Below are 24887 nucleotides of genomic sequence, written 5' to 3'. Positions count from 1 at the left end.
GGGGGAAATTGAAAACTATATGTATTCTTCATATATATAAAATTAGCTTCTTAACCGGGAGATTCATAACCACCATCATTGACTATATTGAAACAAACAAACAAATATGATTCTTGCAACATTCTATCCCGCGCATTCTTAATCTACAGGGCTGTTTTTCTGTTTTTCGGCACAGCGGCGTTGACGGCGATTTTTTTTCTATCAGGATTTATTAAGACATATAGTTCGGATTTAACCAACGCACACGGGGGGCAAAATGGAAAACAATACATAAATACAGACATATCTATTATATGTATATATACACACACATGTATTCTTCCGGTATATTACATTTTAATACAGAGTATGCGGGAGATCGACTGCCTTATTTGATAACAAACTAAGAATAGAAACAGGCTCTTTTGCTGGATTTGTGGGTGGCTCTTAAAAGAGCCGTTGTGTTTAGAGCTGTTCAGGCCGAGCGTTTAACCTCCGAATCCATACAGAGTGCGTCCCTGGCGCTTCAGGGCGTACACCACATCCATAGCGGTGACGGTCTTTCTTTTGGCATGCTCAGTGTACGTGACTGCGTCTCTGATCACGTTTTCCAAGAACACTTTGAGCACACCGCGGGTCTCTTCGTAGATCAGACCGGAGATACGCTTGACGCCACCACGACGAGCCAGACGGCGAATAGCCGGCTTTGTGATACCCTGGATGTTATCGCGAAGCACTTTACGATGACGCTTGGCGCCTCCTTTCCCAAGGCCTTTGCCGCCCTTTCCTCTACCTGACATCCTCGCTGCTTCTTTTCCCAGTCGAAGAGAAGAGAATCTATGAAGCTGGGGAGCCAGAGACACGCCTGTTATACTCCTCTATAGGACCTAAATGAAAGCAAGGGAACCGAGCGACGTCACAGTACATTAGCTCCGCCTCATACTCTGTACGTGTGCAGAACGCTTGTTTTGCTGTACAGCGACTCAAACATGCCTAGACCACTCAAAGATTGCACATAAAGCCACTGAGTGGGTAGCCATACAAAATACAGTATATTAATATTAATTCGGAATTAAATATTAATTCCGTACCCTCTGGATGTACTCATGTTCAAAATTCAAAAAAGTGCTCTTTTTGGATTTCATGTGGGGGGGGGGAGGGGAATCAATAGTCAAAGTCAAGCAATAATAGCATCACTTCTCAATGCATTTGCAGCATGTCTTCCTTCTACTGCTTGTAGTTTCACAGTCTGGCCACACAATGGCATCCAGACTCCAAGTGTTCTAAAAAGGAATAAACTAATAATAGTAATAATAATAACGCAGCATACTTTGGATCATGCATAACCTTCACTCTGAATACTTTAACTCATCATGATTTAGCTTCGAAACCTACAGCCTAGCTCCAGACCTGCTTGACCTTATAATTAAAAAGTAAGCTAAACTATAATTAGGAGCGAAAATCACTTCTGAAATAGCTTGGTCTTATGGCGAAATCTTAAAATAAATAAATAAATAGCTGAATGAATTAATAAAATTCAGTGACCTAGGCTTAAGATGAACTTACAGTGACTCAAAGTAGGCTCATACACAGCCTCTGACTCCTTTTCACGAAATTTGAAGTGCATAGGGGCCATGTGACCTTTGTAAATAAACATTTATGCACCGTTTTCTTAGAAAGATTACACACTTGACATTATTATTGTTATTATTGTAGTAATTGATTGTGTGTTTTACCATCCTAAACCGCACTCCAGTACTCTCTAGTGCACTAGGTGAGTATAGAAGCCGTTTTTTCGTGACATCGTGCACTCCACGTGGAGTCGTTTCGGCAACTAGCTAACGAAAATAATCTTTTGTAAACAAAACACTAGCTAGCAAGCTACACAGGCTGCCCAGCTCTGAAAACCAGAAGATAGGCTGCTGGTAGCCGGGTTTAAGCACGACTGTTTCTCCCTCACTTGCTCCAAATAACAATATAGAGAACTACGCACGTGTCCGTAATATCGTTATTTCTGTGATTAATTTTAAGACACCTAGCCATCATGCTACTCTCCAAGGTGGCTTCTCGGTTTCAACCACGACAGTAAACGTATAAATGTTGCTGTATACACCGTTTCATAATAAAACTTGACTGACTCGAGCGAGTGTGTATTTATCTGACAGGTATTTACACTCGCTGGCGTATGTTATTGTTTGTACCATCCGAGTTAGCTAGCATGCTAATCGCTTTGTTAGCTCATGTGTGGACCTGAAAAAGCAAGTTAACTCAAATCACTCAACAGCCACAAATCACGGCTGTATTGCGTACTTTTATGCTACAACCCCGCATGTGGTACTGCACTGTGGTCAACAAATAATGACCCCTCATAATTAGGCTCATATTTGCGCTTTACTGTTTATGCTAGCCGCGTTAGCCACGCTGCTAATCGCTAAGCTGGCTCCAAGCTATGTACAACTCCACACATAGATCCAGCAACGGCAGTTCTACATCAATTTGCTGTGACTGGGTGTACAACTTTAGGCTCTCGGCAAAATCGAGTTATCGGATATCATTATCTACTTCATTTTTGGCAAGTTAGCAAACGTTATCGTGCTAACAACGACACACCGGAGCTAACCAGGGTCCAGTAGTGTAAGGACTAAAAAAAAACGACGTTTCACATGTATGAACATTAAAAGTAGCTAACATATGTCTTAACACGACAAATACCTCGGTCAGCCCTCTGATGGCTGTCGCCATGTGCGCCTCGGTCTCGTATACAACAAAGTCACACTACATCACGCCATTCTAACGTGCGCAGCGTTTATTACACACACACACATGACAAAATTAGTCCTTCCTCAATGCACCTGAATATAAATCACATAAATGGCTATTTAGTACTAGGGTTACGACCTTGCAAGCATAAAACAAGCACCCACGAAGATCACCCCACTACTGTACACCATGGCACACGGTTTACTTTTTACTGTGACTGGACGTGCAGTTATCGGATTTCATCATTAGATGAAGATAGATAGATAGATAGATAGATAGATAGATAGATAGATAGATAGATTGACATAAAGACGTTTAAAGAAACACACAAACCAGTACAGGGTTTGTATTTTCTGTCAGAATGAATGAGTATGCATAAAGCAAGCCATATGTCTACAAATGCATGTCTCTCTCTCTCTCTCTCTCTCTCTCTCTCTCTCTCTCTCTTTCTCTCTCTCTCTCTCTCTCTCTCTCTCACAAACCACCACTGAAATATTTTTGCACATAAAGTAAATTGAGGCCAACTTAAACTAAACCCACACCATTTGGATTCCTCAGGTTTCCACTATACATCTTCTAATAACAGCCATATTGGTTAGCAGTTAGTGGAAGAGAAAGGAAGGAAAGAAATTGTGGAAAGCAAAGTATGTTGCAGTTAGTGGATGATAAAGCCTTAGACATATGTTGCAGTTAGTGGATGATAAAGAAATTGTGGTGATATAAAGTAAGTGTAAAGCTCATGATGAAGTCAGGGTGAGTGGAAGCAGTTTGGCTTGACCTACCCTTTAGGATTCTGATGGAGTTTCAGGGCTAAGCTTTAAGACTGTGGTCGTAGTACGTGAATGGAGCGTGGATGCCATCTGGTGGTCAAAATGTAAATCTGCAAAATATAAAAAATACATATTATTTTTTTGGTCCACAGAGACATTTAAAGAAGCAAAATCAGAAAGAGGAGAAAGAGTTAAATTTGAGAAGCACAAAAAAGCTAATTCACAAGTGAGTACGGCTGACTTTTGATACACCTTTGTTAGCACTTTTGTGTTAATTTGTTACTTACCTATGCCTTGAAGAAAGTCTCTGACCTTGCAGGTTAAAATGATTTTTTGCGCTGATGGTGCATCCGCTTTCCAATTTTTAGCTTTGCCCCACTTGCCTCCAGCTCTTCAGCCAGGTCTTGATAGCAGAGCGGTGTTCTTTATTGATTTATGATTATTATGTTGACCTCAATATAACCTGATGCATACATACATACACATAACCATACAACATAGAATTTAAGGGCTCTAAGGGGAGGAGAACAAAGGTCCTACATAGAACTGCACTACTCTACAGTTTGACTCTTAATGAGAGAATTGTTGGCTTTTTACCTAACTGATAATAAAGTGCCTTAAATAAAGAGTGCTTCTATCAAGCATTCTTTAACTAAAGACATTTTATCAAGATCTGTAAGGAGATAATACAGTATTGAGTATTTTGTTTTCTTCTGCCCTACTTTATCATTAGCATATTGTTAAAACCCAAACAAAATTACGGTGCCCTAAAATAAGTTTTCATTTCATTGCCTGGTAGCATGACAACTGGTTATCCTGCTGGCTACTAAAATGCCCAAACGTTCCTTGGTAGAACTTAGTAGACTTACTGGAGTTCACAACCATCTGTCATATGTAAAAGCTGTAACATTCACACACATACACGTATACATCTATGTTGTTAGCGTTTGCATTTGCGAGTTTGACCACACGATGGCATCCACGCTCCATCCATGACATATATCCACGATCCCAAAACAACGGTGACGTTTGCAATAGGGCACTTCCTAAATCCCTTACACTGTATACACTACACAGAAGTGCACTTCTCTAGTCAAGTCTTTTAGGCTTCTGATGGAGTTTCAGGGCTAGGCCTCAAGACTGTGGTCATAGTACGTAAATGGAGCGTGGATGCCATCGTGTGGTCAAAATGTAAAACAATTAATCTTGCAATTTTTTATTTATTTATTGATTTATTTATTGATTTATTTATTTATTTCTTGTCCACGGAGACAATTAAAGAAGCAAAATCAGAAAGAGGAGAAAGAGTTACATTTAAATAGCAGAGAAGCTAACTTACAAGGGAGGAGGCAGTACGGTCGGCTGTTGATAAACTTTTGTTAGCACTTTTGTATTCATTTGTTACTTACCTATGCCTTGAAGAAAGTCTCTGACCTAAACCATGCAGGTTAATTTTTTTTGAGGGTGCGTATGTTTTTCCATATTTTAGCTTTGCTCCACTGGCCTCCAGCTCCTCAGTCAGGTCTTGATAGCAGATGAGTCAATTTTAATTGGCAAGGTTTTGGTCAGAGACCATCTTTAGTTAGGCATCATGGGAATTGTAGTCGTTGATCTAATACACTACAACTTAAAGATATAGTGTCCACAGAGACATTTAAAGAAAGAAAGATCAAACACAAATCGAATAAATGGTATATTATTGCATACAAGGGAAAAGCTCCTAATGAGGCCAACTAAAACTACATGTTTACCCCTTGGATTTCTCAGGCTCGTTTTACATCTTCTAATAAAAGTCATGTTAGATTAGATAAACACAGAGGGAGTTAATGTTGCTTTAAGTAATGTTGCTATTACCATATGTTGCAGTTAGTGGATGATAAAGAAATATGGAAAGACATTGTGGTAAGCAAAGTAAGTGTAGAGCTCATGATGAAGTCTGGGTGAGTGGAAGCAGTTTGGCTAGACCTACCCCTTAGGCTTCTGATGGAGTTTCAGGGCTAAGCTTTAAGTCTGTGGTCGTAGTACGTGAATGGAGCGTGGATGCCATCTGGTGGTCAAAATGTAAATCTGCAAAATATAAAACAATTCATCTTTTTGATTTTTTGGTCCATGCAGACATTTAAAGAAGCAAAATCAGAAAGAGGAGAAAGAGTTTTTTGTATTCATTTGTTACTTACCTATGCCTTGAAGAAAGTCTCTGACCGAAACCTTGCAGGGTGCGTATGCTTTTCCATATTTTAGCTTTGCTTCACTGGCCTCCAGCTCCTCAGTCAGGTCTTGATAGCAGATGAGCGGTTTTCTTTATTGATTCATGATTATTATGGGAACCTCAATATAAACTGATACACAGAGTTTAAGGGCTCTAAAGAGAAGGAAACAAAGGTCCTACATAGAAGTGCACTACTCTACAATTTGTCTCAAAGGCTTCTAGCAGTGAGTGAATTGGAGGCTTTTTACCTAACTGCATGCTGTTTGGTTGTCATGATGGCTAATACAGTGCCTTCATTAAAGACAGCTTCTATCAAGCATTCTTCAAAACAAGACATTTTATCTAGTTGTGGAAGGAGGTTATACGGTCTGGAGGTTTTTGTTTTGTTTTGTTTTGTTTTGTTTTTTCCTTCTGTCCGACTTTATCGTTAGCATATTGTTAAAATGAAACCCAAGCCCAAACGACAATCATCCCACAAGACATGTAATTACTTTTTAGATTTATTGGTGCAGTTAACAATCATATTTAATGTGTATAAAATTGCCCTAAATTAAGTTTCCATTTCATTGCCTGGCAGCATGAGAACTGGTAACCATGCTGGCTTCTAAAATGCCCTGAACTGAAGTATGCTTCAATAGAAACATTTTTAAAAATGTACTTTAAAAAACACTAACCAAAATAACACCGCAATACAAATGACTTAGTAGACGTACTGGAGTTCACAACCATCTATCAAATGAAAAAGCTGTAACATTCACACGAATAAATCTAGTTAGTTAACGTTTGCATTTGCCTAGTTTGACCACACGATGGCATCCACGCTCCATCCATGACATATATGCCCATGATCCCAAAACAACGGTGGTCGTTTGCAATGAGCACTTCCAAAAGCCCTTCTATTCACCACACAGAAGAGCACTACTGTACTCAAGGCTCAAAGGCTTCTACTCTCTATTACATAACCGGGTGCATCCTAGGCAGGACAAACACTTTACCCCTGCCAGTATTTATTCACTATTTCTTTTCCCTAGGCTTCTCTAATGATCATTTTACATGTGCTGGGAAGGTTCATTTAATTTGCTCCATACTTCAAGGGTTATACTTCCAGACAAGCTAGACTGTACTAAATAAGGTAATTTTTGAAGTATAGCACAAAACAATACTGACTCAACATTCATTTAATTTTGGCGTTTTTCCCGCTGATCTGGGTTAATTTTACAAACAATGTGACGGGAAACATGAATTTTATAGAGTTAACATATAGAGTAAACATATAATTTTTTAGAGTTAGACATGCCTTGTTCTGGTAGAGGTATTGAAAGAGATTAAAAACAAACAAACAAACAAACATTCCTCTCCGGACTATACACTTACCTCCTTTACTGCTGCCCTAAAAGCAAGCACAAACAACACAGCTGGTCTCGCTTACTCTCTATGCAATCAAACTCATGTTGCATATGTATGAAACGTAAGTACCCCAAATCTAGCTCTCATTATATGAATATACACATACATTGCTCTCTGAAACTGTGCTTGCAGTTGTATAGTTTCACCACGCGGTGGGATCTACGCTCCATCCATGACTAATGCCGTTTGTAATAGGCCAAAACCGGCCTAAACATTACATAGTGTAAAGTGTAGTGTTCTACTGAAAGGGCAGTGGCTTCTACTTTCTGCTGGGGTGAATGAACTGTTTCCAAACTATTAAATATGTATAAACATATTGATAGGTATTAAAAGAAAAGTATTCATATGTATTAAAACACGTTAAACATGGCGATTTTGATGTGAAATGTAGTACAAAACGTTATATATATATATAGACACACATATAGAAGTTGTTTTTTTTCCCTAATCTTCACAACCACTGTCTCACGGCTGGTTTCGCTCGCTCAGTCCTATGGAATTTAGAAGCGTGCGCGTCATAATAGCCTTACATTATATAAACGCAACACCGAGGTGAGGCGGACATTTGCTGTTTCGGCGCGGACACGGGTAGGTGGCTCTTAAAAGAGCCGTTGGGTATTTCAGGTAAACGTCGAAGCGCTCTGTTTAAGCGCGCTCTCCGCGAATACGGCGGGCCAGCTGGATGTCTTTAGGCATGATGGTGACTCTCTTGGCGTGGATAGCGCACAGGTTAGTATCTTCAAACAGACCCACCAAGTACGCCTCGCTAGCCTCCTGCAGGGCCATGACGGCGGAGCTCTGGAAGCGGAGATCAGTCTTGAAGTCCTGAGCGATTTCACGCACTAGGCGCTGGAAGGGCAGCTTACGGATCAGCAGCTCAGTAGATTTCTGGTAGCGGCGGATCTCCCTCAGAGCCACGGTGCCGGGCCTGTAACGGTGAGGCTTTTTCACGCCGCCAGTGGCTGGGGCGCTCTTGCGAGCAGCCTTGGTGGCGAGCTGCTTCCTCGGGGCCTTGCCACCGGTGGACTTACGGGCGGTCTGCTTGGTTCTTGCCATCGCGTTGAACTCTGCTCCTCTCGGGGAAAAGAAAGAGAATGAGTTCTTGCTCGCTTCACATGGCTTTTAAGCTTTCAAGCCGCTTGCCGCTCATTGGGCGTCTTGAAGTTGTCCGTTTCCCATTGGGCGGCCGGCAATGCGTCGGTGACACACTATTGGGCGTCTTCTTTTCAAACCTAAAAGCAAAACGGCGGGCTCCTGTAACACAAAACAACAAAGGAAAAAAAAGCATTAAAAGAATATATAATAATAAGAACAATAATATGATCAAACTAATCAATGTACTGTACATTACAGCGAACATTAAACACACTGTGTGTGTGTGTGTGTGTGAGAGAGAGAGAGCGAGAGAATGTGTGTATACATGCACATATGCATAGGGTGTTGATCTCAGTACGTGAAATATATGAAAAAGGGCAATTGTGTATTGCATGGCAGTGTGTTTATATAATAACTCGGTTCATAAAGCTATTATTTTTTTATGCAGCTGGAAATCACGTGAAGAATATGTAGTGTTGTTTGTAAAGGAGCAGCACTTTTCTTAGAAAAAATGGGTGGCTCTTAAAAGAGCCTTTGTGTATAGATAAATCAACGGAGAGCGCCAATTTACTTTGTCTTCACAGTCTTCTCGGTCTTCTTAGGCAGCAGTACAGCCTGAATGTTGGGCAGCACACCACCTTGGGCGATAGTGACTCCTCCGAGCAGTTTGTTCAGCTCCTCGTCGTTACGAACAGCCAGCTGCAGGTGACGGGGGATGATACGGGTCTTCTTGTTGTCGCGGGCGGCGTTGCCAGCCAACTCGAGAATCTCAGCGGTGAGATACTCCAGGACGGCGGCCAAGTAGACGGGAGCGCCGGCGCCGACCCGCTCAGCGTAGTTGCCTTTACGCAGGAGCCTGTGCACACGGCCAACTGGGAACTGCAGTCCGGCGCGGGACGAACGAGTCTTAGCCTTGGCCCTAGCTTTACCACCGGTTTTGCCTCTTCCACTCATGATTCGCGTCAGTCGTGTTCGTCGAACAAAGCTGAAATAATGCACGCCGGCCAACGAGCGCCGTTGATATAGCAAAATCGCCTACGGTCCTATTGGCTAAAAGCTACGCGCACCAACAGCCAATCGCATTTCCGCCGTCAGACTCTAGCGTCCTCCCACCTCTGCTCGCTTTCCTACCCGACCCCCTCCTCCTCTCGTGCTGTGTGTCTGTGTGAGCGAGAGAGAGAAAGAAAGGAAGAAAGAAAACGGGTTAAAGAAAGAAACATTTACCCCCACTCGTGCCCCGCGTTTCCTTTCCCTTTCCCGCTCAAATGTAACACGTATGACCAAACCAAAAAAATATATATATTGATCATATATAATTATTGTGTGGGGAAACTAATGAGAGCTATTTTTGTGTTGAGTGTTTTTTTTTTTTTTTAACAATCAATTCATTGTGCAGTAACAAGGGGGGAAAAAAGCTGTTTTTTTATGAAACTGTGGGTGGCTCTTAAAAGAGCCGTTGAATAGAGAAACAAGACATGAAGGTAAACGGCGCGACTGTTTACTTCTTCTTAGGGGCAGCCTTTTTCGCCTTCGCCGCCTTGGGCTTAGCTGCTTTAGGCTTGACCGTTTTGGCTTTCTTTGGGCTCTTGGTCGCCTTTTTGGGAGCCGCCGGCTTCTTGGCCTTCTTGGGGCTCTTCGCTGCCTTCTTAGCGGCCGCGACGGGCTTCTTGGCCTTCTTGGGGGATTTCTTAGCCGCAGTGGGTTTCTTGGCTGCTACCTTCTTGGGCTTCTTGGCCGCGGCTGGTTTCTTGGCGGCCGGCTTCTTAGCTTTAGGTGCCGGTTTCTTGGCGGCCGGCTTCTTCTTTGCCTCGGCCTGCTTCTTGTTAAGCTTGAAAGAGCCCGACGCGCCGGTGCCTTTGGTCTGCACCAGAGTGCCCTTGGTGACGAGGCTCTTGACGGCGAGCTTAACGCGTGAGTTGTTCTTCTCGACGTCGTAGCCGCCGGCAGCCAGGGCTTTCTTCAGGGCGGCGAGAGACACGCCGCTCCTCTCCTTGGAAGCCGAGACGGCCTTGACGATGAGCTCGCCCACGCTGGGGCCGGCTTTCTTGGGGCGGGCGGCGGCCTTCTTCTTGGGGGCCTTGGCGGGCGCCGAGGCGGCTGGGGCTGGAGCGACTTCTGCCATTGTTCTGCTTTGCTGTGAGCGCGAGTGAGCACAAACTGCTGCAGCGTTCTGTAGAACCTCCCGCTGCAGCGAGGGGGCCGGCCCTTAAAAGCCACATGAGAACGTTGTAGACTCAACTCGCTCGATGCCGCACAGCCGTGTGGCAGCGACGGTCTCGCACTTGTGTTTTCTCTCGGCGTTTGTCGAGCGAAATATGGGCGAAAGCTCAACTTGGCGAGCGTAGAAATGCTCTTTCGTCTCCGAGAGGCTCCACCGTGTGTTGAGAAGACGGGAAGGGCAGCGTAACGACGCCGCGTTTGATACGGCGCTCACCGAAGCGTGCCACGCTACCGGCGTGCCGAACGGGCGGCGGCGCATTTGGCGTGCTAATCGGTGGAAAACGGCGACAAAAGGTGCCACGAACTGGGCGAGTGTTATCCGGTGCGTTGGAGGAGAGCCTCGGCGAGAGCGTGCTGGGCATCCGAGACGTGGGTGCGTTGTTTTGCTCGTCGTGCGAGGCGACCTTGAGGAGTGTGTAAAGCACAGTGTTGCCGTGTGTGCGCAGTATGACTTCCACCGTCGATGCGTCTTTGTCACCGGCGCTTCCACACTCGGAACGGCTCTCCATAGGTCCCCTAATACGCACTCGTAACACACCCAATATACCATAGCCAAAAATCTCATACTAACCCTAACACAAAATAACTGCATACACCCCCCAACCCTAAAACACAAAAAACAAAATAACAAAAAAAAAAAGACAAAACTTATTCTAAACATAACATAAAACAATGATGCCCTTTTTCAAGCCTAATACAAAATAACTGCACCTTCACTCTAACCCCAATACAAAATAAACCCAAGCTCATTTAAACCCTAAAACCCCATTTTTCATTTTAACCCTAATAGAAAATAACCATTTTCTCTCTCCAACCCTAAATAAAATAACCCCATCCTTCCTCCAACCATTATACAAAATCACTCCATCCTCATTCGAACCCCTCACATGAAACAACTCAAATCTCATTCTTGTCCTAAAACAAATTAACCCTATCCCTCCCTCTATCTCAATAAGCAACACACCAAATTATTATTTTTAAACTTTTACTTTCATTTAACCCATTCCGTGCATCCCTCAGTAGGCCGAGGCCATGTGTATCCATGTGTATCCAAAACTTCAGGCTGATGGCTTATGTTGAAACTGTTTTACTTTTACTGAATCTTCCTTTGTATCCTAAGGCAAAGGCCTAAGCTCACGGTCACTTTAACTCAATCCACCTTCATCATAAACCTGAGGCTTTTGACCGCCATACTATTTTATTTACTCTACCCTCGTCCTTTTGCCTTGCTTCAACCCTCTACATCAAAAGTCTAGCTCTGAACCTATTCTTGCTCGCTCGAATCTCACCATTAACCTAAGGCTTCAACCAAATTCATCTTTTTGTGACCCAACCAAATAGTCCTAATACAAAATAACTCTTCCTCCCTCTTAACCTAGTACAACATAACCATAACATCATTCTAACCATGAAACAAAATAACCCCATTCGCCATCTAACCCCAAAATAAAATAACCCATTTCATTCATACTCTAATACAAACCCCACCACCTTCTCTCTCCAACCCTAAAATGAAATAACCCCATCCTTCCTTCAACTATTATACAAAAATCACTCCATCCTCATTCGAACCCCTCGCATGAAACGACTCCAATCTCATTCTTGTACTAAAACAAATTAACCCCATCCCTCCCTCTATCTCAATAAGCAACACACCAAATAATTATTTTTAAACTTTTACTTTCATTTAACCCATTCCGTGCATCCCTCAGTAGGCCGAGGCCATGTGTATCCGAATCATCAGGCTGATGGCTTATGTTGAAACTGTTTTACTTTTACTGAATCTTCCTTTGTATCCTAAGGCAAAGGCCTAAGCTCACGGTCACTTTAACTCAATCAACCTTCATCATAAACCTGAGGCCTTTGACCGCCATACTATTTTATTTACTCTACCCTCGTCCTTTTGCCTTGCTTCAACCCTCTACATCAAAAGTCTAGATCTGAACCTATTCTTGCTCGCTCGAATCTCACCATTAACCTAAGGCTTCAACCAAATTCATCTTTTTGTGACCCAACCAAATAGTCCTAATACAAAATAACTCTGTCCTCCCTCTTAACCTAGTACAACATAACCTTAACATCATTCTAACAATGAAACAAAATAACCCCATCCGCCGTCTAACCCCAAAATAAAATAACCCATTTTCATTCATACTCTAATACAAACCCCTCCTCCTTCTCTCTCCAACCCTAAAACGAAATAACCCCATCCTTCATCCAACCATTATACAAAATCACTCCATCCTCATTCGAACCCCTCACATGAAACAACTGCAATCTCATTCTTGTCCTAAAACAAATTAACCCCATCCCTCCCTCTATCTCAATAAGCAACACACCAAACTTTTGCTTTCATTTAACCCAATCCATGCAGTCATGACCATTCTACTTAGATGTGCATTCCTCAGTAGGCCGAGGCCATGTGTATCCAAAACATCAGGCTGATGGCTTATGTTGAAACTCACTTTTACTGAACCTTCCTTTGTATCCTAAGGCAAAGGCCTAAGCTCACGGTCACTTTAACTCAATCAACCTTCATCATAAACCTGAGGCCTTTGACCGCCATACTATTTTATTTACTCTACCCTCGTCCTTTTGCCTTGCTTCAACCCTCTACATCAAAAGTCTAGCTCTGAACCTATTCTTGCTCGCTCGAATCTCACCATTAACCTAAGGCTTCAACCAAATTCATCTTTTTGTGACCCAACCAAATAGTCCTAATACAAAATAACTCTGTACTCCCTCTTAACCTAATACAACATAACCTTAACATCATTCTAACCATGAAACCAAATAACCCCATCCGCCGTCTAACCCCAAAATAAAATAACCCATTTTCATTCATACTCTAATACAAACCCCACCACCTTCTCTCTCCAACCCTAAAATGAAATAACCCCATCCTTCCTCCAACCATTATACAAAATCACTCCATCCTCATTCGAACCCCTCACATGAAACAACTCCAATCTCATTCTTGTCCTAAAACAAATTAACCCCATCCCTCCCTCTATCTCATTAAGCAACACACCAAATTATTATTTTTAAACCTTTACTTTCATTTAACCCATTCCATGCAGTCATGACCATTCTACTTAGATGTGCATTCCTCAGTAGGCCTAGGCCATGTGTATCCAAATCATCAGGCTGATGGCCAATGTTGAAATTCACTTTTACTGAGCTTTCCTAAGGCAAAGGCCTAAGCTCACGGTCACTTTAACTCAATCCACCTTCATCATAAACCTGAGGCCTTTGACCGCCATACTATTTTATTTACTCTACCCTCGTCCTTTTGCCTTGCATCAACCCTCTACATCAAAAGTCTAGCTCTGAACCTATTCTTGCTCGCTCGAATCTCACCATTAACCTAAGGCTTCAACCAAATTCATCTTTTTGTGACCCAACCAAATAGTCCTAACACAAAATAACTCTGTCCTCCCTCTTAACCTAGTACAACATAACCTTAACATCATTCTAACAATGAAACAAAATAACCCCATCCGCCGTCTAACCCCAAAATAAAATAACCCATTTTCATTCATACTCTAATACAAACCCCTCCTCCTTCTCTCTCCAACCCTAAAATGAAATAACCCCATCCTTCCTCCAACCATTATACAAAATCACTCCATCCTCATTCGAACCCCTCACATGAAACAACTCCAATCTCATTCTTGTCCTAAAACAAATTAACCCCATCCCTCCCTCTATCTCATTAAGCAACACACCAAATAATTATTTTTAAACTTTTACTTTCATTTAACCCATTCCATGCAGTCATGACCATTCTACTTAGATGTGCATTCCTCAGTAGGCCGAGGCCATGTGTATCCAAAACATCAGGCTGATGGCTTATGTTGAAACTCACTTTTACTGAATCTTCCTTTGTATCCTAAGGCAAAGGCCTAAGCTCACGGTCACTTTAACTCAATCCACCTTCATCATAAACCTGAGGCCTTTGACCGCCATACTATTTTATTTACTCTACCCTCGTCCTTTTGCCTTGCTTCAACCCTCTACATCAAAAGTCTAGCTCTGAACCTATTCTTGCTCGCTCGAATCTCACCATTAACCTAAGGCTTCAACCAAATTCATCTTTTTGTGACCCAATCAAATAGTCCTAATACAAAATAACTCTGTCCTCCCTCTTCACCTAGTACAACATAACCTTAACAGCATTCTAACAATGAAACAAAATAACCCCATCCGCCGTCTAACCCCAAAATAAAATAACCCATTTTCATTCATACTCTAATACAAACCCCACCACCTTCTCTCTCCAACCCTAAAATGAAATAACCCCATCCTTCCTCCAACAATTATACAAAATCACTCCATCCTCATTCGAACCCCTCACATGAAACAACTCCAATCTCATTCTTGTCCTAAAACAAATTAACCCCATCCTTCCCTCTATCTCAATAAGCAACACACCAAACTTTTGCTTTCATTTAACCCATTCCATGCAGTCATGACCATTCTACTTAGATGTGCAGTCCTCAGTAGGCCGAGGCCATGTGTATCCATGTGTATCCGAATCATCAGGCTGATGGCTTATGTTGAAACTCACTTTTACTGAACCTTCCTTTGTATCCTAAGGCAAAGGCCTAAGCTCACGGTCACTTTAACTCAATCCACTTTCATCATAAACCTGAGGCCTCCTTACAAAGCCACTGTTACTCACTCTTCCTAGATCACATCTGCACTAAACACACTTTCACCACCATACTTTTTTACTTACGCTACCTCAATTTAATTATTCTACCCTCGTCCTTTTGCCTTACTTCGACCCTCTACATCAAAAGCCTTGCTCTGAACCTACTTTTGCTCACTCAAATCCCACCATAAACCTAAGGCTTTAACTAACTTCACCCTTCTGTGACCCAACAAAAAAGGCTTGTGGGAGAGCCTAACCGTATGCCTGGTTATATATACTAGACAGCTTTCATTACAAAGATCAGGTGTGTAATTCTAGGGTTTAAGTCAACCCTAGTATGGTTTCCTGCCTCACTCTTCCCCACCTGTAAGGCTGATCTCCTCTGGACTGGTCTTTCACAGGTGATGTGCAGCTTCATTTATCCCACTTAGCACTACAAGCCCACTCCATACAGTTAGTATGGCACAGTATTTTAGTTTGCTGCTCTGTCCCTGAATCCTAGTACACTATACCAATTAAATGCAAACAAACAATTAAGTAAGTTGATTTACATACATACATACATCAATAAGTATGTAACAATAAAGGCACTCTCTAATAAATAATAATAATAATAATAATTAGTATTATAACTTACTTGGTTCTTGAATAGAACTGCTCTTTGGAAGAAACCGTGGGTGGCTCTTAAAAGAGCCGTTGGGTTTGGATTATGCCGCTATCACTATTTACTTGGAGCTCGTGTACTTGGTGACGGCCTTTGTGCCCTCTGACACGGCGTGCTTGGCCAACTCACCGGGAAGGAGCAGACGCACAGCGGTCTGGATCTCCCTAGAGGTGATAGTAGAACGTTTGTTGTAGTGAGCCAAACGAGAAGACTCACCGGCGATGCGCTCGAAGATGTCGTTCACGAACGAGTTCATGATGCCCATCGCTTTAGAGGAGATTCCAGTGTCAGGGTGGACCTGCTTCAGCACCTTGTACACGTAGATGGCATAGCTCTCCTTCCTGGACTTTCTGCGCTTCTTGCCGCCTTTCCCGGCCGTCTTGGTCACGGCTTTCTTGGATCCCTTCTTGGGCGCGGACTTAGCTGGCTCAGGCATACTGCTCCTCGTCGAGTAAGACTGAAGAATGAGGGGGAGGCGATAAGCTCCCACATTATTTAGACTCTAGCATTTTAATTAGACGAGGTACCGCCTCCAGAATGCCGTCAAACGACCATTGGACAACAAATTGTCCGCTCTCTTCTTGCCAACCCCCCACCCTTCATTCCCCTCCCCTCCCCTCCCAATTCTCCTCCTCCCTTCCCCCTCCCCAGAGCAGCATTCTCTTTGTTCGCCTACCCGCGCATTTTTACCCACCGTGCAGACGGCACATTATTTTTCGCCACAGCGGCGTTGACGGCGATATTCTGAATTTATTCAAACGTTTAATCAACGCATGCGGGGGAAATTGAAAACTATATGTATTCTTCATATATATAAAATTAGCTTCTTAACCGGGAGATTCATAACCACCATCATTGACTATATTGAAACAAACAAACAAATATGATTCTTGCAACATTCTATCCCGCGCATTCTTAATCTACAGGGCTGTTTTTCTGTTTTTCGGCACAGCGGCGTTGACGGCGATTTTTTTTCTATCAGGATTTATTAAGACATATAGTTCGGATTTAACCAACGCACACGGGGGGCAAAATGGAAAACAATACATAGATACAGACATATCTATTATATGTATATATACACATGTATTCTTCCTGTATATTACATTTTAATACAGAGTATGCGGGAGATCGACTGCCTTATTTGATAACAAACTAAGAATAGAAACAGGCTCTTTTGCTGGATTTGTGGGTGGCTCTTAAAAGAGCCGTTGTGTTTAGAGCTGTTCAGGCCGAGCGTTTAACCTCCGAATCCATACAGAGTGCGTCCCTGGCGCTTCAGGGCGTACACCACATCCATAGCGGTGACGGTCTTTCTTTTGGCATGCTCAGTGTACGTGACTGCGTCTCTGATCACGTTTTCCAAGAACACTTTGAGCACACCGCGGGTCTCTTCGTAGATCAGACCGGAGATACGCTTGACGCCACCACGACGAGCCAGACGGCGAATAGCCGGCTTTGTGATACCCTGGATGTTATCGCGAAGCACTTTACGATGACGCTTGGCGCCTCCTTTCCCAAGGCCTTTGCCGCCCTTTCCTCTGCCTGACATCCTCGCTGCTTCTTTTCCCAGTCGACGAGAAGAGAATCTATGAAGCTGGGGAGCCAGAGACACGCCTGTTATACTCCTCTATAGGACCTAAATGAAAGCAAGGGAACCGAGCGACGTCACAGTACATTAGCTCCGCCTCATACTCTGTACGTGTGCAGAACGCTTGTTTTGCTGTACAGCGACTCAAACATGCCTAGACCACTCAAAGATTGCACATAAAGCCACTGAGTGGGTAGCCATACAAAATACAGTATATTAATATTAATTCGGAATTAAATATTAATTCCGTACCCTCTGGATGTACTCATGTTCAAAATTCAAAAAAGTGCTCTTTTTGGATTTCATGTGGATTTCATTAACATGTGGTGTACATGGGGGGGGGAATCAATAGTCAAAGTCAAGCAATAATAGCATCACTTCTCAATGCATTTGCAGCATGTCTTCCTTCTACTGCTTGTAGTTTCACAGTCTGGCCACACAATGGCATCCAGACTCCAAGTGTTCTAAAAAGGAATAAACTAATAATAGTAATAATAATAACGCAGCATACTTTGGATCATGCATAACCTTCACTCTGAATACTTTAACTCATCATGATTTAGCTTCGAAACCTACAGCCTAGCTCCAGACCTGCTTGACCTTATAATTAAAAAGTAAGCTAAACTATAATTAGGAGCTAAAATCACTTCTGAAATAGCTTGGTCTTATGGCGAAATCTTAAAATAAATAAATAAATAGCTGAATGAATTAATAAAATTCAGTGACCTAGGCTTAAGATGAACTTACAGTGACTCAAAGTAGGCTCATACACAGCCTCTGACTCCTTTTCACGAAATTTGAAGTGCATAGGGGCCATGTGACCTTTGTAAATAAACATTTATGCACCGTTTTCTTAGAAAGATTACACACTTGACATTATTATTGTTATTATTGTAGTAATTGATTGTGTGTTTTACCATCCTAAACCGCACTCCAGTACTCTCTAGTGCACTAGGTGAGTATAGAAGCCGTTTTTTCGTGACATCGTGCACTCCACGTGGAGTCGTTTCGGCAACTAGCTAACGAAAATAATCTTTTGTAAACAAAACACTAGCTAGCAAGCTACACAGGCTGCCCAGCTCTGAAAACCAGAAGATAGGCTGCTGGTAGCCGGGTTTAAGCACGACTGTTTCTCCCTCACTTGCTCCAAATAACAATATAGAGAACTACGCACGTGTCCGTAATATCGTTATTTCTGTGATTAATTTTAAGACACCTAGCCATCATGCTACTCTCCAAGGTGGCTTCTCGGTTTCAACCACGACAGTAAACGTATAAATGTTGCTGTATACACCGTTTCATAATAAAACTTGACTGACTCGAGCGAGTGTGTATTTATCTGACAGGTATTTACACTCGCTGGCGTATGTTATTGTTTGTACCATCCGAGTTAGCTAGCATGCTAATCGCTTTGTTAGCTCATGTGTGGACCTGAAAAAGCAAGTTAACTCAAATCACTCAACAGCCACAAATCACGGCTGTATTGCGTACTTTTATGCTACAACCCCGCATGTGGTACTGCACTGTGGTCAACAAATAATGACCCCTCATAATTAGGCTCATATTTGCGCTTTACTGTTTATGCTAGCCGCGTTAGCCACGCTGCTAATCGCTAAGCTGGCTCCAAGCTATGTACAACTCCACACATAGATCCAGCAACGGCAGTTCTACATCAATTTGCTGTGACTGGGTGTACAACTTTAGGCTCTCGGCAAAATCGAGTTATCGGATATCATTATCTACTTCATTTTTGGCAAGTTAGCAAACGTTATCGTGCTAACAACGACACACCGGAGCTAACCAGGGTCCAGTAGTGTAAGGACTAAAAAAAAACGACGTTTCACATGTATGAACATTAAAAGTAGCTAACATATGTCTTAACACGACAAATACCTCGGTCAGCCCTCTGATGGCTGTCGCCATGTGCGCCTCGGTCTCGTATACAACAAAGTCACACTACATCACGCCATTCTAACGTGCGCAGCGTTTATTACACACACACACACATGACAAAATTAGTCCTTCCTCAATGCACCTGAATATAAATCACATAAATGGCTATTTAGTACTAGGGTTACGACCTTGCAAGCATAAAACAAGCACCCACGAAGATCACCCCACTACTGTACACCATGGCACACGGTTTACTTTTTACTGTGACTGGACGTGCAGTTATCGGATTTCATCATTAGATGAAGATAGATAGATAGATAGATAGATAGATAATCAATAAAACGTCATCTATCGAACTTGTAGTTAGGCATCATGGGAATTGTAGTCCTTGATCTTGACACTACAGGATAAAGACAAATCGTGTCATTGACACATTGATATAAAGACGTTTAAAGAAACACACAAACCAGTACAGGGTTTGTATTTTCTGTCAGAATGAATGAGTATGCATAAAGCAAGCCATATGTCTACAAATGCATGTCTCTCTCTCTCTCTCTCTCTCTCTCTCTTTCTTTCTCTCTCTCTCTCTCTCTCTCTCTCTCTCTCTCTCTCTCTCTCTCTCTCTCTCTCACAAACCACCACTTTAATATTTTTGCACATAAAGTAAATTGAGGCCAACTTAAACTAAACCCACACCATTTGGATTCCTCAGGTTTCCACTATACATCTTCTAATAACAGCCATATTGGTTAGCAGTTAGTGGAAGAGAAAGGAAGGAAAGAAATTGTGGAAAGCAAAGTATGTTGCAGTTAGTGGATGATAAAGCCTTAGACATATGTTGCAGTTAGTGGATGATAAAGAAATTGTGGTGATATAAAGTAAGTGTAAAGCTCATGATGAAGTCAGGGTGAGTGGAAGCAGTTTGGCTTGACCTACCCTTTAGGATTCTGATGGAGTTTCAGGGCTAAGCTTTAAGACTGTGGTCGTAGTACGTGAATGGAGCGTGGATGCCATCTGGTGGTCAAAATGTAAATCTGCAAAATATAAAAAATACATATTTTTTTTTTGGTCCACAGAGACATTTAAAGAAGCAAAATCAGAAAGAGGAGAAAGAGTTAAATTTGAGAAGCACAAAAAAGCTAATTCACAAGTGAGTACGGCTGACTTTTGATACACCTTTGTTAGCACTTTTGTGTTAATTTGTTACTTACCTATGCCTTGAAGAAAGTCTCTGACCTTGCAGGTTAAAATGATTTTTTGCGCTGATGGTGCATCCGCTTTCCAATTTTTAGCTTTGCCCCACTTGCCTCCAGCTCTTCAGCCAGGTCTTGATAGCAGAGCGGTGTTCTTTATTGATTTATGATTATTATGTTGACCTCAATATAACCTGATGCATACATACATACACATAACCATACAACATAGAATTTAAGGGCTCTAAGGGGAGGAGAACAAAGGTCCTACATAGAACTGCACTACTCTACAGTTTGACTCTTAATGAGAGAATTGTTGGCTTTTTACCTAACTGATGATAAAATGTCTTTAGTTAAAGAATGCTTGATAGAAGCACTCTTTATTTAAGGCACTTTACTAAGATCTGTAAGGAGATAATACAGTATTGAGTATTTTGTTTTCTTCTGCCCTACTTTATCATTAGCATATTGTTAAAACCCAAACAAAATTACGGTGCCCTAAAATAAGTTTTCATTTCATTGCCTGGTAGCATGACAACTGGTTATCCTGCTGGCTACTAAAATGCCCAAAAGTTCCTTGGTAGAACTTAGTAGACTTACTGGAGTTCACAACCATCTGTCATATGTAACAGCTGTAACATTCACACACATACACGTATACATCTATGTTGTTAGCGTTTGCATTTGCGAGTTTGACCACACGATGGCATCCACGCTCCATCCATGACATATATCCACGATCCCAAAACAACGGTGACGTTTGCAATTGGGCACTTCCTAAATCCCTTACACTGTATACACTACACAGAAGTGCACTTCTCTAGTCAAGTCTTTTAGGCTTCTGATGGAGTTTCAGGGCTAGGCCTCAAGACTGTGGTCATAGTACGTAAATGGAGCGTGGATGCCATCGTGTGGTCAAAATGTAAAACAATTAATCTTGCAATTTTTTATTTATTTATTGATTTATTTATTGATTTATTTATTTATTTCTTGTCCACGGAGACAATTAAAGAAGCAAAATCAGAAAGAGGAGAAAGAGTTACATTTAAATAGCAGAGAAGCTAACTTACAAGGGAGGAGGCAGTACGGTCGGCTGTTGATAAACTTTTGTTAGAACTTTTGTATTCATTTGTTACTTACCTATGCCTTGAAGAAAGTCTCTGACCTAAACCATGCAGGTTAATTTTTTTTTGAGGGTGCGTATGTTTTTCCATATTTTAGCTTTGCTCCACTGGCCTCCAGCTCCTCAGTCAGGTCTTGATAGCAGATGAGTCAATTTTAATTGGCAAGGTTTTGGTCAGAGACCATCTTTAGTTAGGCATCATGGGAATTGTAGTCGTTGATCTAATACACTACAACTTAAAGATATAGTGTCCACAGAGACATTTAAAGAAAGAAAGATCAAACACAAATCGAATAAATGGTATATTATTGCATACAAGGGAAAAGCTCCTAATGAGGCCAACTAAAACTACATGTTTACCCCTTGGATTTCTCAGGCTCGTTTTACATCTTCTAATAAAAGTCATGTTAGATTAGATAAACACAGAGGGAGTTAATGTTGCTTTAAGTAATGTTGCTTTTACCATATGTTGCAGTTAGTGGATGATAAAGAAATATGGAAAGACATTGTGGTAAGCAAAGTAAGTGTAGAGCTCATGATGAAGTCTGGGTGAGTGGAAGCAGTTTGGCTAGACCTACCCCTTAGGCTTCTGATGGAGTTTCAGGGCTAAGCTTTAAGTCTGTGGTCGTAGTACGTGAATGGAGCGTGGATGCCATCTGGTGGTCAAAATGTAAATCTGCAAAATATAAAACAATTCATCTTTTTGATTTTTTGGTCCATGCAGACATTTAAAGAAGCAAAATCAGAAAGAGGAGAAAGAGTTTTTTGTATTCATTTGTTACTTACCTATGCCTTGAAGAAAGTCTCTGACCGAAACCTTGCAGGGTGCGTATGCTTTTCCATATTTTAGCTTTGCTTCACTGGCCTCCAGCTCCTCAGTCAGGTCTTGATAGCAGATGAGCGGTTTTCTTTATTGATTTATGATTATTATGGGAACCTCAATATAAACTGATACACAGAGTTTAAGGGCTCTAAAGAGAAGGAAACAAAGGTCCTACATAGAAGTGCACTACTCTACAATTTGTCTCAAAGGCTTCTAGCAGTGAGTGAATTTTACCTAACTGCATGCTGTTTGGTTGTCATGATGGCTAATACAGTGCCTTCATTAAAGACAGCTTCTATCAAGCATTCTTCAAAACAAGACATTTTATCTAGTTGTGGAAGGAGGTTATACGGTCTGGAGGGTTTTTTTTTGTTTTGTTTTGTTTTTTTTTTCCTTCTGTCCGACTTTATCGTTAGCATATTGTTAAAATGAAACCCAAGCCCAAACGACAATCATCCCACAAGACATGTAATTACTTTTTAGATTTATTGGTGCAGTTAACAATCATATTTAATGTGTATAAAATTGCCCTAAATTAAGTTTCCATTTCATTGCCTGGCAGCATGAGAACTGGTAACCATGCTGGCTTCTAAAATGCCCTGAACTGAAGTATGCTTCAATAGAAACATTTTTAAAAATGTACTTTAAAAAACACTAACCAAAATAACACCGCAATACAAATGACTTAGTAGACGTACTGGAGTTCACAACCATCTATCAAATGAAAAAGCTGTAACATTCACACGAATAAATCTAGTTAGTTAACGTTTGCATTTGCCTAGTTTGACCACACGATGGCATCCACGCTCCATCCATGACATATATGCCCATGATCCCAAAACAACGGTGGTCGTTTGCAATGAGCACTTCCAAAAGCCCTTCTATTCACCACACAGAAGAGCACTACTGTACTCAAGGCTCAAAGGCTTCTACTCTCTATTACATAACCGGGTGCATCCTAGGCAGGACAAACACTTTACCCCTGCCAGTATTTATTCACTATTTCTTTTCCCTAGGCTTCTCTAATGATCATTTTACATGTGCTGGGAAGGTTCATTTAATTTGCTCCATACTTCAAGGGTTATACTTCCAGACAAGCTAGACTGTACTAAATAAGGTAATTTTTGAAGTATAGCACAAAACAATACTGACTCAACATTCATTTAATTTTGGCGTTTTTCCCGCTGATCTGGGTTAATTTTACAAACAATGTGACGGGAAACATGAATTTTATAGAGTTAACATATAGAGTAAACATATAATTTTTTAGAGTTAGACATGCCTTGTTCTGGTAGAGGTATTGAAAGAGATTAAAAACAAACAAACAAACAAACATTCCTCTCCGGACTATACACTTACCTCCTTTACTGCTGCCCTAAAAGCAAGCACAAACAACACAGCTGGTCTCGCTTACTCTCTATGCAATCAAACTCATGTTGCATATGTATGAAACGTAAGTACCCCAAATCTAGCTCTCATTATATGAATATACACATACATTGCTCTCTGAAACTGTGCTTGCAGTTGTATAGTTTCACCACGCGGTGGGATCTACGCTCCATCCATGACTAATGCCGTTTGTAATAGGCCAAAACCGGCCTAAACATTACATAGTGTAAAGTGTAGTGTTCTACTGAAAGGGCAGTGGCTTCTACTTTCTGCTGGGGTGAATGAACTGTTTCCAAACTATTAAATATGTATAAACATATTGATAGGTATTAAAAGAAAAGTATTCATATGTATTAAAACACGTTAAATATGGCGATTTTGATGTGAAATGTAGTACAAAACGTTATATATATATATAGACACACATATAGAAGTTGTTTTTTTTCCCTAATCTTCACAACCACTGTCTCACGGCTGGTTTCGCTCGCTCAGTCCTATGGAATTTAGAAGCGCACGCGTCATAATAGCCTTACATTATATAAACGCAACACCGAGGTGAGGCGGACATTTGCTGTTTCGGCGCGGACACGGGTAGGTGGCTCTTAAAAGAGCCGTTGGGTATTTCAGGTAAACGTCGAAGCGCTCTGTTTAAGCGCGCTCTCCGCGAATACGGCGGGCCAGCTGGATGTCTTTAGGCATGATGGTGACTCTCTTGGCGTGGATAGCGCACAGGTTAGTATCTTCAAACAGACCCACCAAGTACGCCTCGCTAGCCTCCTGCAGGGCCATGACGGCGGAGCTCTGGAAGCGGAGATCAGTCTTGAAGTCCTGAGCGATCTCACGCACTAGGCGCTGGAAGGGCAGCTTACGGATCAGCAGCTCAGTAGATTTCTGGTAGCGGCGGATCTCCCTCAGAGCCACGGTGCCGGGCCTGTAACGGTGAGGCTTTTTCACGCCGCCGGTGGCTGGGGCGCTCTTGCGAGCAGCCTTGGTGGCGAGCTGCTTCCTCGGGGCCTTGCCACCGGTGGACTTACGGGCGGTCTGCTTGGTTCTTGCCATCGCGTTGAACTCTGCTCCTCTCGGGGAAAAGAAAGAGAATGAGTTCTTGCTCGCT

The 24887-nt window shown here is 42.0% G+C and overlaps 3 protein-coding genes across 3 annotated transcripts; all 3 read right to left on the bottom strand.

Annotated features, from left to right (window-relative positions):
- Nucleotides 1-467: 467 nt before the first annotated feature.
- Nucleotides 468-17313, bottom strand: LOC140546607 (uncharacterized). Its single transcript, XM_072669991.1, has 6 exons — nucleotides 17032-17313; nucleotides 16438-16505; nucleotides 10612-10956; nucleotides 8792-9205; nucleotides 7843-8188; nucleotides 468-824 (listed from the first exon to the last, which is right to left on the bottom strand). Exons 1-6 carry the CDS (start codon nucleotides 17311-17313, stop codon nucleotides 468-470), a joined length of 1812 nt encoding a protein of 603 aa, XP_072526092.1.
- Nucleotides 15823-16197, bottom strand: LOC140546798 (histone H2B). The gene has a single exon (XM_072670198.1). It carries the CDS (start codon nucleotides 16195-16197, stop codon nucleotides 15823-15825), a length of 375 nt encoding a protein of 124 aa, XP_072526299.1.
- Nucleotides 17314-24421: 7108 nt separating the features above from the next.
- Nucleotides 24422-24832, bottom strand: LOC140546606 (histone H3). Its single transcript, XM_072669990.1, has one exon. It carries the CDS (start codon nucleotides 24830-24832, stop codon nucleotides 24422-24424), a length of 411 nt encoding a protein of 136 aa, XP_072526091.1.
- Nucleotides 24833-24887: the final 55 nt, after the last annotated feature.

This window comes from Salminus brasiliensis, chromosome 24 (genome assembly GCF_030463535.1).
Source record: "Salminus brasiliensis chromosome 24, fSalBra1.hap2, whole genome shotgun sequence".
NCBI classification, from domain to species: domain Eukaryota; kingdom Metazoa; phylum Chordata; class Actinopteri; order Characiformes; family Bryconidae; genus Salminus; species Salminus brasiliensis.
The sequence above is the reverse complement of the archived record's forward strand: the minus strand, read 5'-3'. Positions and strand labels throughout refer to the sequence as shown.